The 14,544-nt window shown below is 38.7% G+C and overlaps 2 protein-coding genes across 2 annotated transcripts; one reads left to right on the forward strand and one right to left on the reverse strand.

Annotated features, from left to right (window-relative positions):
• On the reverse strand, positions 735–8,440 carry LOC107622119 (probable methylenetetrahydrofolate reductase). The gene is made up of 12 exons (XM_016324031.2): positions 8,241–8,440; positions 7,035–7,472; positions 6,088–6,148; positions 5,897–5,979; positions 5,284–5,457; positions 3,712–3,885; positions 3,505–3,605; positions 3,289–3,400; positions 2,547–2,627; positions 2,289–2,466; positions 1,187–1,521; positions 735–1,042 (listed from the first exon to the last, which is right to left on the reverse strand). The coding sequence occupies exons 2-12, from the start codon at positions 7,440–7,442 to the stop codon at positions 959–961; spliced, it is 1,791 nt and encodes a 596-aa protein (XP_016179517.1). The 5' UTR covers positions 7,443–7,472; positions 8,241–8,440; the 3' UTR covers positions 735–958.
• LOC107619857 lies at positions 9,034–10,851 on the forward strand. Its single transcript, XM_016322095.1, has one exon. The coding sequence runs from the start codon at positions 9,034–9,036 to the stop codon at positions 10,849–10,851; it is 1,818 nt and encodes a 605-aa protein (XP_016177581.1).

Here is a 14,544-nt window from a genome sequence, read left to right on the forward strand (position 1 = left end):
TTAAAAGTGCCAACTACCAGTTCAAAATCAATGGGGACCTGTCAAGGAAAGTGAAACCACAAAGAGGATTACGACAGGGAGATCCGCTTTCGCCCTATCTTTTTATTCTTGCAGCGGAAGTGTGTACTATATTAATGGAGGAAGCACAAAAAGAAGATAGAATTTCAGGCCTAAGAATTGCCCCAACAGCCCCAACAATTACGCATCTTTTATTTGCAGATGATTGCATTATTTTTGCCAAAGCAAAAGAAGAAGAGGCTTATCAGATAATAACAGTCCTTAATGAATATACAGAGGCCTCGGGGCAAAGAATAAATTTAGATAAATCTGGTATTACCTTTGGACATCAAGTCTCAATACAAACAAGAGTATGCATTGAAGAAATACTAAATATGTCATCATGGGAATCCCCAGGAAAATATTTAGGACTACCTGCAATTTGGGGAAGATCTCTAAATCGGGCTTTGTCGTGGATAGAAGAGAGAATTTTGAACAAGCTTGAAGGATGGAAAGAGAGGTTACTGAACCAAGCTGGCAAGGAAATTCTGATTAAAGCAGTTGTACAAGCCATACCAGCTTACGATATGAATGTGATAAAATTTCCCAAGCAGTTTTGCAAGAGAATCAATTCAAGAGTAGCGCGATTTTGGTGGGCGACATCCGGAAAGGAGAGAGGTATTCATTGGAAGAATTGGAATATAATAACAAAGAGCAAGATCGAAGGAGAAGAGTAATTATTGTCTACAAATTATCTTACAACCAATTTCATTAAATGACACGTTACCGGTGCAATTCTGAAGAATAACACGTCTATAATATATGTTTACTACAAACGATGATGTGCCATACGAACTTTAGAGCCATCTAAATAATTCAAATCTTCATGAAGAAAAATAAAAGGAAAAAGCTTGACAAACAACCGAACAATACTTAAAAGACCTAATATATGAAGTTCATCTCAGAAATCTGCAAAAACAGCAAAAAGATCGCCATTGACATAATCATTGTCTACTAAGCTGACTAAGAAGTAGCTGTTGCCCACCTGTAACACAATTAAAACAGAATTATCAGAACTCTAGTATCCAAGGCGAAAGAAGACAATTTCAGTATTGCTATTAATACAAGGTATTTCTGCTGATAATAAGGCAAAGTGCAAGGTTTAGGGTATGGAAGTTTGAAAACCAACCTCTTCAACCAATTTCCTGGAAGCATCACCCTCAGGGTACAAGCATGCCCATCCTCTTGACCAAATTTCAAATGCCTCATCCTTCCATACCATGAAGCTAACAGGATCTACAATGGTTGGTTGGATTATTTCCTTGGCTGGGAAGACCCCCCATGTCACAGCATTCACATCGGTTTGGCCTACATTAGATCTCCAACTTCCTTCTTTATTCACAGCCATGAAAGTTAGAGATGATCTATTCTTGCATTTCTCAACAAGTGCATCCAGCTTTTCCTTAGAGCAAAAGAACTCCACATATGCCTTCTGATATACATATCCACCAGGTCCACCCCAGCCTAGGTAAAAAATCAAAACATAGGATTTAGAATATCTGTTGTTTTCAGTTTTTTCCCCCCTACATGGTAGTAAAACCAATGCAAAAGAAGCGAGAAACCAAAAGAGGAGGGGTACAGCCACATCTGAGTTACAACTCTGATCCAATTGAAACAAAAAAACAACTCATAAAGGGAGCTATCAATTGACCACCAAATATTGCTTTTCTTGTAGTTAAGTAATTCAAGTTTTTTTTACCAACAAAAAACAATGAAAAAGAAAATGGCAATAAACCGGGGAGAAAAGAACTATATAGAAATTGCCCACTTATGGTTGTTGACCGAATTGTAGGACATAACTCTATTTATTCATCAGCACAGACCATCTACCTTAGCAGGCTTGCTACCAGCTGGGAAACACTACATATTTTTATATTCAGGTAATCAGAGGCAGGAAAAGTGAGAAAACACTCACTGCTAATGTCAGCTAACTATTGATGTTGTTTCAAACTAAATGTATTGGAAGATCATGCCAAAGTATAATTGTCTAAGTTGTCTCCTCTCCGAAACTAGATCATGCTGCAATACTTGATGGTCATGGATGTTCCCTATGCATGCATAGTCAGGAAAGGCGAAAGAAGGCTTCCAATATCATGGGAATATGGGATACTTATGACAAATAGTCATCGTTCAAGACACTTGGAAATGCATCAATCTAGGCAATTATGATCTATAGTGTGTACAAATTAGAAAATTATTCATGTATACACGTCTACGTCTTTTAGACTCACCTACAGTAGCAGAATCAGATTTCTCCCCATTGACTGCTGGCTGGCTATTGATGGTGAGAAATCCCTTCAAGTTAATCTTTTCCAGCTGCTCATTTATAATCTTCGTCTCTGGCTGAAGACCATCTAGTTCTGACCAAGGATTGCTTCTCAACTTTCCAAGGCAATACTGTTTAAACCTCTGTTATGCAACAATGAACACAACTTTAGCTCCTGTTGAAGTGATGGTGAGCATAGCCATATTCCAGATAGGAATTATACCTCATAAATATCCTCAATGCTCCTCAGGGGAACCACCCATTCTTCAACAAGCTTTTTGTCCCGTGCACGTGGCCTCATGAACTGCAAGAAAGAAAAGAATTGAGTAGGACATGATCATTCAAATAAGCAGCATAATATTAAGAGACTCTCAATTTCTAAATGCTTTCTACGGTGTTTCATTCTTCTTCCCTGTCATCATTTAGTGGTTTCTCATTGACAGTGTCCCAAATTAAAAGACATTGTAATTAACTAATTATGCATCGAATAACTAAACCTACTTATGTCTCTGCAGAATCAAAGTGATCATCTATCTATTCCCTCTCCCTCTATCTCCTTCACACATATACACACAAACACAAAAACATTCTCACTAAATTGCAAACTATAGTTGCCAACTTTTTGCTGACCTGTGCTAAACAAAATCAGAGAGAATTGCTAGCTCATCTGCAGATCAGAGTCATGAGTATATGACAACTGGCTGGAAAGATTAAATTTTGCTTATGCAAGCAAGAATCTACCAAGAACTTGCTAGGAAACGTTTCAGTATATGACATTACTTTGATATAAAAGGGCAAGAAAAAACTACTAAATACCATACTGTGAAGGAAAAAAACCGAGAAAATGTATATATACGTATTAAAATCCACAAAATACATGAATTGAGTCATGGACAAAAGTATCAAACTGAACTTTACAAAAAAATAGAATCCACAAATTAAAATCACTTTGTGATAGTAAGAACCTGGTAATCAGTTAGTGCACCATATGATGGATTACGAGAATCACCCCAACGCCCATGTGGGTATTGATCCCATCCTATTGTCCTTGATATGTAGCTTTTTGGACGATTTGCCCTATTGCATTAATATATGGATATAAAGTAAGATATCCTTCAAATAAACTAAACACCCCCAAATATTTTAAGGAAAAAAACATAGCATTTACAAAGGTGTAATACCAAAATATTGGACGAACATCTTCTCTAACACGAAACACATTTGCAGGGCGTCGCCAAGGTAATGACCTATTAATTTTGGTCTCTTCAATTAAGCCGAGATTCTGCCAATAATAATATGCATAGAGACTTACGTTCAATTCAATTCTTGCAATATAACAATGAAAATATGCGTAAAACAGGAATCTCGCATGGAACAGGAGAAACAACCATTAGTATTGCTAATGCTGATTTCTCCATATTTAGAGTATACATATGTAGTGTCTTAATTCCATGAGCTAAAATTTTTTTGCACATTTCAGTTCCCAGGTGAATTCCATAAGATTTGACAGCTTCTTCATTGTCCTTGATAGGCTCTAAAGCAGCAAAAATGTCAGCTGGTATCTGGAATATTTCATCAAAGATGAAAAATTATACTAGAGCCAAGACTGAAGTATAAAAAAAATAGTAAAGTGTAAGCAACTAAGAGACATTAGTCTGTACGCTTCTGTTCAAACATGCCTAATTTCATGTACTGACTGGAATTGGAATTCAGTTCCCAAAGAAAATAGTAATGCATACAAATATAATATTTTCAAATGTAGCACTTATGATTTATCAGTAGTTACTATTCATGTAGCTCATAGTCTTCCAAGTTGCAGTCTATTCTATCATCTGAAAACAAAATGCAGAAATCCTTGCTGAAAATTGCACAACTTTTCACTTTCACCATTAATAACAAAATATCATGAAGACTGTGACATTCATGACAAATCAGTGGAACTTCTTCAGTAAAAATCAAGTTCAATTAATCATGAAATATAGCAAGGGCTGAGGGTGGAGCAAAATACATCTTAGAAGGAGGGGAAGGATAAGAGCCAGAACCATTCCTCTAAAAAGTTTATGAAAAGAGTAGTATAATAGTAGAGAATTAAAAGATATAACATCTTAATAAGACAAAAAGAAAAAATGTTAATCCATTAATGCCAGCATAAAAATAATAACTAACAACCAACTAAAAGGTGAAAATATATGATCTAGCATTTTCTGCGGATATATATACTTTATGGGAACCAAGTATATTCACTCTGTAATATGTGCTCTTTGCTTTTGTGCTCAACCAAATTAAAGCATAGCTGAAACAAATACTCATCAAGGATATAACTAAGACATAGCTGTCTTGAAAATTAATTTGACCCGAAGAAGCTTACAAAGTTTCTATTAAAAGTACTGTTAACATTTATACTTTCACAAGGAAAATAGTAGTGTATAGTCCAACTAGTTTAATACAATTTTAATTATTTCAGTTTTCAGAAAGATTTTTTAGCAAAGGAATGTTCAATTTTACCCATTCATTAAATACAATTGATGTCACTTACAACAATTGCAACAGCAAAATGCTATCTGAACTGAATATCTAAATTTTCTGCACATGAAGGCAAAAATGCTGAATAAAAGGCGTTTAAATCAGAAGGAACGCACTAGAGAGCACCATTAAATCTATTCATACAACTTAAATAGGGTGATCAGAGACTTATTCTTAGCAACCAAGCAAGCCAGAGGAAAAGATGCAACCCCAGAAATTCAAAAAGAAAAATAATAATATAAAATTAAAAAAGAGGTTTAATAAACATAACAAACATTTAGCAACACATTGAACACATAACATGACATTTATACCAGTATTCAACACATTGAACACAACACTCCAGAGCATTTTTAAGTCCCATGTCCTCAAGATTAGTAAAATATTTAGTATATCTAACTAAAAGGTCTATAGTCTATACAACAACATTTGGATACCTTCGTTTTACAAAAGCCAGTCATGCGGAGAAAACCTTTATAATTATTAATCGGCATAATTCCAGGCACAATAGGACAAGTTATTCCAATTTGGCGACAGTCATTCACAAATTTAAGGAATATATCTGTATCATAAAATAATTGGGTAACGATCAGATCCGCTCCAGCATCAACCTATAAAATAAATAAATAGTTAGATTAGCGGGAAAAAGGCAGAAGGATGAACACACAACAGGTGAGTTGAAAGCATTATGTAAAACAAACAGCCATATTTCTCTCTTCATACTTCTTTTAGCATGCTACTCAGAAATTGTAAGTATTCTGTAAACCAGTATTAATAATAACAGTAAACAATGAACAAAAAAGTTCTCAAACATCTTTTTCTCTTAATACATGTTTAAGCATGCTACACAGCACGACCCCCAAAAAAAAGGCATGCTACACAGAATTTCAATGAACATATCATTTCTTATGCATTTTTCTCGCTTCACATACTTATTAAGCATGCTACTCACAAATCATAAGCATGTTGTAGACTGTACATCCAGAAGTGATCATGGATAAAACCTAATGTAACACAAGATGGGCGAAGTCAAATTTTTGGTAAAAACACCTTGCTCTTGAGGTAAGCAAGATCATTTTGATAACCTTCTGGAGTAGCCAAGCCATCACTTCCTATAACATCTGGATGTGCCTCTGAGAAGAAGAAGACAGGAATATAAGAACAATGAAAGTGGTAAAAGCAACAGAAAAGCTCATGATGTAATAATGATGTTGAAAATAATGATAACTATAGCTAGAAACCTGGATAACCAGCAACTGTGATGCCAAAGTAGTCACCATATTTGGCTCTTATATGTTTAACCTGAAAAAATTAACAGCAATATCATAGTTAACATGCAAGACTAGGCAAATGGCCCAAGGAGTTTAACAACTAGCTCTGGTAGCAAATACCAAATTACTTTATGAAATTAAGTTTCAGGTTGTGACATCAGCAAGAATGTAATTTGGTATTTCATAAATTGCTGGAACATCATGTCCACATATTTAAAAGTTTGGTTAAAAAGGGCACATCATTCTTTCTCATATAAAGTTTTTTTTATTGTTTTCCCATGTTATGCGCAACAATTATTTGAAAGCATCTCCACAAAGCAGTTCAACAATTATTTACATCTGTTTCCCATTTTAGCAGAACTCAGTTTGCGCAACAAATCAGACAAAGGAAATTTTGAGAACAGTATGTCATTAAATGACTTAAAAGCTCTTCTAGAAAAAGATTTTCATGAAAATAGTTTTGAAGAAAAAAAAATTATCAAAATCATGCCAGTCTACAGAATCAGATGAAGTCTAAATATTGAAGATATGCTCTCCCAATTTTTTGTCGGTAAATAGAAAAGTAAATAGTTGGCAAAAACCCTAGCAACACATATGAATGCCATTAGGCCATGGCAAAAAGCAAATAAGATAGATTCGTCATGCTAGAAACTCGCTCTTTAAACATATTATTTGTTTATATCTTGAAATTTAGAGAAGAAAACAAGATGAATAATTTTGGTCCAGTAATTTTAGGTTGCTGGTAAGGTATTATGAATAAAATCTCATGTTAATCAAAACGTTTGATATATTTTCTATACACTTGAAATCAATGTAACATATTTGTTTAAAATGTGCATATGAAAGAGTTACTTGACAGCGCAATCATTGATAGATTCCAATTTATATATAGAGGGTAAGAATGGGGTTTGGTGTACCAAGTCCCGAGCGCAGGCAAAGCCACCTTCAATCTGGACAAATTTGTCCTGACCGTGAGGGGGATCACCACGAAGAGCAAGAACATTCTGGAGACCATTGGACTTGATGGTCTGGAGAGCATGGTCGATCTTCTCTACAGGCATGTTGGTACAGGTGAGGTGCATCATGGTCTCCACGCATACCATGTTTTGCATCTTGTTTGCAATTTCAAGTGTTAGATCAGCTGTGGATCCTCCTGCGCCCCAAGTGATATCGCAAAACGAAGGATTATGTGCCACCATCCGGTCCATCCTCTCAAACAAATTATCTACCCCATCTTCGGTCTTGGGTGGAAAGAACTCGAATGAGAAGACCACCCTGTCTGGATCAGCTGCCGCAGCTGCTCGTATTTTCTCTATCACCTTCATTTGCTTCTTTTTGTCTCTTCAAATTTTATCCTGATGAGGCCAACAACCAACCAAAGCAACAAAGTATATTAGATCAGCTAGGCTAGATCCAACAATTAATATACCTTCCTACCAAATGATTGCAAGAACACCACCGACACCACACATATAACCATGTTAGTGATACAAGAACAGAAACACAGAAGCTAACATAAATAATAATAATAATAATAATAATAATAATAAATCAGAAGGAGATAAATAAGAATGAAACGAGATCCAGTAGTTGTTGTCTTCACTATTTCTTTTGGTCCTCCGCTCATTACCGCATCGCGTCATTCCACTATCACTAAAGCAGGGATGCACAACAGTGATCCTCGCACCAAACTAGATCCATATACAGAGCCCAAAATGCAGCAAAAAACTTTTCAATAACAATTGCCCTTCAATTTCAAACGTATAATATCTTCAAATTGAAGAACACGAGAGTTTAAGAAGCCTAATTAACGGAAGTCCTTTAGATGCAAAACTTAGTACCACAAATAAGTTTTCCCGAGATAAAAACATACATATATTTCGCATCATTCCGTTCAATCTACAACAAAGAACAAGCAGAGGAATAACTGATTCCACAGCAGTAGTAGATACAGCTGTAAATTTTCAACTGAAATTCGATTTATTTCATCCCTCGCAATACGTGGTTCTACAGTGTTCTTTTTCTGGCGGAATTTAGTGCACATGAAAAAACAGTTGGAAGTGAAAGGAAAGTGTACCGGATCGCGGAGAGAGAGAGAGAGAGAGAGAGAGAGAGAGTCGTACCTCTAGGATGAAACTTATGAGGAAGGGAGACAATGAGGCAGAGGCAGATGGCAAAAGCGCGCAATGGCAGGGGAGCTACTCTGGCTATTTATAGACTTAGATTAGAGGTGGCAGCATAGATCTGAGATGGGGATGATATAGTTGGTTGGTAATGGTGGCTACAGTTACTGGCTAAGTGCCTCATTTCTTCAAATTCTGTCGGTATAGATTTTAATTCTTTGAGAAGTACGATTTGAGAATCGAAGTCGTGATTAAATCGATTAAATTATTGATTTATTAATTTAATTAAAAAATTATTAGTTAAATTGTTAAAATTATTTTTATATAAATAAAAATATAAAATAATTAAAATTTTAAAATGTGGCCTCACCCATTTGAAAATAGGAAACGTGCTCAACAAACCTAATCACCAAAACAGAATATGATAACCAACCTACAAACTAGGACTTATCCACAGTAAATGGAAAAAACAACTCCTATAAAACTGAACTAATATTCTCGAGATCAGGTTCCATTCTCAGTCTTCTATTCTTTACTTAACTGATTTATTAAAGATCCTTATTGACTTGAGCGTCGGAGTATCTTTTGCAGGTATTCCCACCACGGTGTTCGATTCAGGCCGACGTATAGCTCTTCCTCTCCGATAGTCGCTTGCTCGGAGTCACTAAAGCTCGACCACCCCTGTGCCAGGACGAAACACTTGGCGCCCACAGTGGGTCCGGAATACATCTAACCCCATTTTTTCCTCTGTCTAGTCTTTTATTCTATTTTGCAGGATTTCCAGTCCTCGAATATGGCTGACAAGGAAAATCCACAACTCACACAAGCTGAGCTCCTGGCCCAAATCGCTGAACTTCAGGCGGAAGTACGGAGAATAGCCGAGCTATCCACGCAGAACAATGGAGAAAGCTCCAAAAGCTTGGCTCAGGGCAACACAGACCCCTTGAGCGTTACTCCTCCAAAGGAGAAGCTCACCCTCGACAACTCCTTCTTCGAGGAGATCACAAAGTACCAGATGCCAAAAAACTTTGCACTGCCCTCCGCGCTTGAACCCTACAAGGGGTTCGGAGATCCCCGAGCTCATGTAAAGAAGTTCCAATCCATGATGTTCTTCAACGGTGCTAACAATGAGCCCGTCCTCTACCGAGCGTTTCCCACTTACCTCGATGGTGCTGCGTTACTCTGGTTCTCTAAGTTGTCTGCAGGTTCAATCTCTTCCTTTGAGGACCTGGCAAGGTCGTTCATTGATTACTTTGCTGCGTCAAGAATATATGTGCACGGATCAGATTACCTCGGCACCATCAAGCAAGGCCAACACAAGAGCTTAAAAGACTACATGACCAGGTTTGCCGAGGCTACTATGGAGATCCAAGACTTGGATACGGCTGTCCACTTACATGCCCTCAAAGCTGGCCTCAGACCTGGCAAGTTCCGGGAGACTATTGCGATAACAAAACCAAAAACACTAGAAGAGTTTCGAGAAAGGGCTACAGGCCAAATGGAGATTGAAGAACTCCGTGAGGCCCAAAAATCGGACAAACAACCACATCGGAGAGATGAAGAAAAAGCTTTTAGATCACCAGGAAACAAGGATACAAAGAAGCCTTTCAAGCTCACACCAAAATACAACACGTACACCAGATTCAATACAAAGAGAGAAAACATCATCAAAGAAATTCTCAACGCCAAAATCGTAAAGCCGCCAGCTCGAGCAGGGAACTACCAGGACCAAAGGTTCGTGGATAGGAGCAAGCATTGCACCTTCCATCAGAAGTTCGGCCACACCACGGACGACTGCATTGTCGTGAAAGACCTCCTAGAGAGACTAGCGCGCCAAGGGCTTCTGGACAAATATGTCGAGAGCCGGAAAGCCAGAAGAGCAAACTCGAATAGGGAGGAGAGCAAACAAACAGTGACAGACAAAAAAGAACAGACAACTCCTGATCCACCAAGAGGAATCATTAGCCACATATCAGGAGGGTTCGCAGGCGGAGGTGAAACGAGCTCGGCCAGAAAGCGAAGCTACAGGGCGATGCTGGCAATCGAGGGAACACTACAGCCAAGGAAGGACAAGGACCCAGACGTCACGATATCCTTCAACCAAGCGGACTTCAGATCGGCAAGCCCTAAACTCGACGACCCAGTGGTGATTTCCATCCAGGTCGGAGAGCTGTTGGTAAGGAAAACACTACTGGACCCAGGTAGTAGCACTGATGTTTTGTTTTATTCTACCTTTAAAAAGATGAAGTTATCAAAAAAACTGATACAGCTCTCCTCGGGAGAGCTAATTGAGTTCTCCGGAGAAAGAGTCCCCATCATGGGACATATATGGCTGAGGACCACAATGGGAGAGATCCCTATGTCGAAGTCCATTGATATTCAATACCTAATAGTAGACTGTTATATCCCTTATAATATTATAATTGGGAGACCCGCCTTGAATATATTCAAAGCGGTAGTGTCCACATTACACCTGTGTGTCAAGTTCCCAGTGCTGGAAAACAAGATAGCTACAGTATACGCCGATCACCAGGAAGCTTGGCAGTGCTACAATGCCTGTCTAAAGCAAGCCCAGACGAGGGAGACAGCTCGGCCGAAGCCACGATGTTAGCTGATCTCGACCCGAGAGAAGACCTCGGCAAAAGACCTCAGCTAATGGACAACCTTCACCAATTAACACTAACAGCAGATGAAAAGCAAACACATACATCGGAGAAGTACTGGAAGGGAAGGAACGAGCAAGACTTATACACATACTGCGCTAGAATGCCGACCTATTCGCGTGGACACCAGACGACATGCCGGGAATAAGCCCAGAAGTCATCTGCCACAAATTAGCAATCGACAAAACAGTCTGACCAGTGGCACAAAAGAAAAGAAATCTCGGAGAAGAGAAAAAACAAGCAGCACTTGAAGAGACCAAGAAGCTCCTCAATGCAGGTTTCATCAGAGAAATCCGCTTCACCACATGGCTATCAAACGTGGTAATGGTAAGGAAAAGTTCAGGTAAATGGCGCATGTGCGTCGATTTTACAAATCTAAACAAAGCTTGCCTTAAAGATGCATATCCATTACCTTGCATTGATAAGTTAGTTGATAACGCTTCTGGTTTCAAAGCCTTGAGCTATGAAGCACGGACACTTCGCTGAATTGTCGTGTCCGTGTGTCGGACACATTTTAGATACGACACTCACTGACACTCGTCGGACACGTGTGTCTACTGTGTCCAACTGTGTCTTAATAAAAAGCAAAAAAATTCTTCTCCGAACACGCTTGGACACACCTAAATACCATTACGTATCAGCGTGTCCAATCTTATTCTTAACATATATTCTTGAAATAAATTTAGATATAGTATATATTATTATTTACTAAAATAAAAAATATTTTAAATATTTGATATAATTAAAATAAGACATTAAAAATAATTAAAAAAATTAATTATAATTTAATATCAATAAAATATCAAAATATCATTACGATTTATTTAAAAAATACTTTATATTTTATATATATGCGTGTCCCCGTATCTTATTAGATTTTAAAATTCGCGTGTCGGCGTGTCCCGTGTCGTGTCGTGTCCCGTGTCCGTGTCAGTGTCCGTGCATCATAGGCCTTGAGTTTTATGGATGCATACTCTGGTTATAACCAAATTTTGATGCACCAAGAAGACCAAAGCAAAACAGCTTTCATAACAGAACATGGAAATTTTTGTTACAAGGTAATGCCTTTTGGCTTAAAGAATGCAGGTGCGACATATCAAAGATTAATGGACAAAGTATTCTAACAACAGATAGGCCGGAATATGGAAGTCTATATAGATGATATGGTAGCAAAAACGCCTGCGGGGTCACACTGTGATGACTTGGTAGAAGTTTTCAACTAACTCCAAGCATATAACATGAGGCTCAACCCAGACAAATGTGCTTTTGGAGTCAAAGGAGGGAAATTTCTTGGCTTCATACTAACCTCACGAGGTATAGAAGCCAACCCAAAAAAATGCAATGCAGTGCTGACCATGACAAGCCCAAAAACAGTAAAAGAAGTCCAGCAATTAGCAGGCAGAATAGCCGCCCTATCACGTTTCCTACCCGCAGTGGCAAACCGATCTTACCATTTTTTTCAGACATTCTCTAAGGGCAGGAAATTCACATGGACAGACGAATGCGAAATTCCTTTACGGAACTCAAACAGCTCTTAACATCACCTCCAATACTCCAGAGACCAGAGGCAGGTAAGCCGTTGTATCTGTATTTATCAGTATCTAACCACGCCATAAGCTCGGTCCTAGTGATGGAAACAGGAAAAAAGCAAAACCCAGTATACTTCATCAGTAAGGTATTACAACCAACAGAAACAAGGTATCCGAAGATAGAACAGCTAGCACTGGCACTGGTCACCACAGCAAGAAGGCTGCGACATTACTTTCAAAGCCACACAATCATAGTACGAATAGACCAACCACTAAGGCAGATATTAACCAGACCCGAGCTCGCCGGACGACTAATAAAGTGGTCAATCAAACTATCCAAGTTCGACATTCAGTACGAGTCGAGAAAGACTCTGAAGTCACAAGTACTTGCCGACTTCGTGTCAGAAATGACTAATGAGACACAACACACAACAGCCAATTGGAGTATACATGTGGATGGAGCATCAAACAGAAAAGGAAACAAACATAGTAAAACAATTTACCTATGTGATCATACACAGCCTGCCTATCGGTATCTCATTTCAACATTTCAGCAATCGACAACAAACCTTTCGGACCCAAAGACTTAAACAAAAAATCCATCACAATATCATCATCAAGAAGCCTATCATCTACATCCAGTGCTTGATACGGCTCGGCACACCAGAATAAAGGGAACCTTTCCAATAAATGTTCGTTCAAATAAAAGGGAAAATTCTCGGGTACACTCCTAACCTTTACAAACATAGATTTGAAGTCCTTAAATGATGACTTATATAGGCCAAATATAGCCCGACGGGATAGCTACTAAGGTTTACCCACAAGCCCCTATTCACCCCTTTCGCCTGAAATAATGAGAAAAACAGCCTAAGAGACGGCGGATGGTCTAGCAGTTCCATCAATATCTCGAACGCCCGAACAAAACCCCAGGAGTTAGGGTGAAGTTGAGTTGAGGCGCAGTTCAACCAATACAAAACCCCACACTCAAACTCGGTAAAGGAAAGTTTCACATCCAGCTCAGTGAACAGACAGCTATACATATAGAAGAAAGACCAATCATCTAATCGGTCACAGACCCGGTCTTCCCTCCCAAAAGGTAACAACTCTATCCTAATATTACTACCATCCCTGACTCAAATATTCAACCCCAACAGCCTCACCGACTCCTCATCATCAAATTGAGACACGCGCTCTCTTACCCTAGCATCAACCCAGTCATAAGGATCACCCACATTACAGTTCTCCATCAAGAACAAGAAAAGAAAAAACAAGAAAACAAAGAAGAAAGGCAGGGAGAATCAAAACTGACCTTGCTTACTCATTTTCAGATAGGAAGAGAAAATAAACTTTACTCAGCAGTTTGAAAAGAAAAAAGAAGTATAAGCAAAAGATAACTTCTATAAAGAAAACGGTTACCAACCCTTTGCATTTACTCCAGATTGACAAAAAAGAAGGAAGCATTAAAACCACTACTAAAACCAACGGACAGGGGTGCCTAGAAAAGCGGGATAGTTTCACATCAATCATGTCATGATGGCGCGCAGAACGAAGCCACCACTACAAAAAAACGTTTTGAATTCTGCACAGAACCAAGCCGAGCTTGGGGGCTGTAAGGAGCATACACGACAACAACTCAGCGACCGAGGATTGCGGTATCCCTGGTTCGAAAGCTCGCCTTAGTCCTATCCAAACCAAGGCAAGCTTGGGGGCTATGATTTGTCATCTTTATCCTCGGCCGCCCGAAAAGCTCGGCACGTGAGCAGATAAGCTCGGCCTCACCCATTTGAAAATAGGAAACGTGCTCAACAAACTTAATCACCAAAACAGAATATGATAACCAACCTACAAACTAGGACTTATCCCCAGTAAATGGGAAAAACAACTCCTATAAAGCCGAACTAATATTCTCGGCTAAAGATCAGGTTCCATTCTCAGTCTTCTATTCTCTACTTAACTGATTTATTAAAGATCCTTATTGACTTGAGCGTCGGAGTATTTTTTACAGGTATTTTCGCCGCGGTGTTCGATTCAAGCCGACGTATAGCTCTTCCTCTCCAACAGTCACTTGCTCGGAGTCACTAAAGCTCGGCTACCCCTGTGCCAGGACGAAAC

This window comes from Arachis ipaensis, chromosome B10 (assembly GCF_000816755.2).
Source record: "Arachis ipaensis cultivar K30076 chromosome B10, Araip1.1, whole genome shotgun sequence".
In the NCBI taxonomy this organism is placed as follows: Eukaryota; Viridiplantae; Streptophyta; class Magnoliopsida; order Fabales; family Fabaceae; genus Arachis; species Arachis ipaensis.

Excerpts from the sequence above, each read along its gene's own strand:
- LOC107622119 (XM_016324031.2), bottom strand. The coding sequence starts at position 7,442 with ATGAAGGTGATAGAGAAAATACGAGCAGCTGCGGCAGCTGATCCAGAC. Across the intron at positions 5,980-6,087 it reads CACAGTTGCTGGTTATCCAG|AGGCACATCCAGATGTTATA; the intron begins GTTTCTAGCTAT and ends TCTTCTTCTCAG. Across the intron at positions 3,401-3,504 it reads GATGTTCGTCCAATATTTTG|GGCAAATCGTCCAAAAAGCT; the intron begins GTATTACACCTT and ends TTAATGCAATAG.
- LOC107619857 (XM_016322095.1), top strand. The coding sequence starts at position 9,034 with ATGGCTGACAAGGAAAATCCACAACTCACACAAGCTGAGCTCCTGGCC.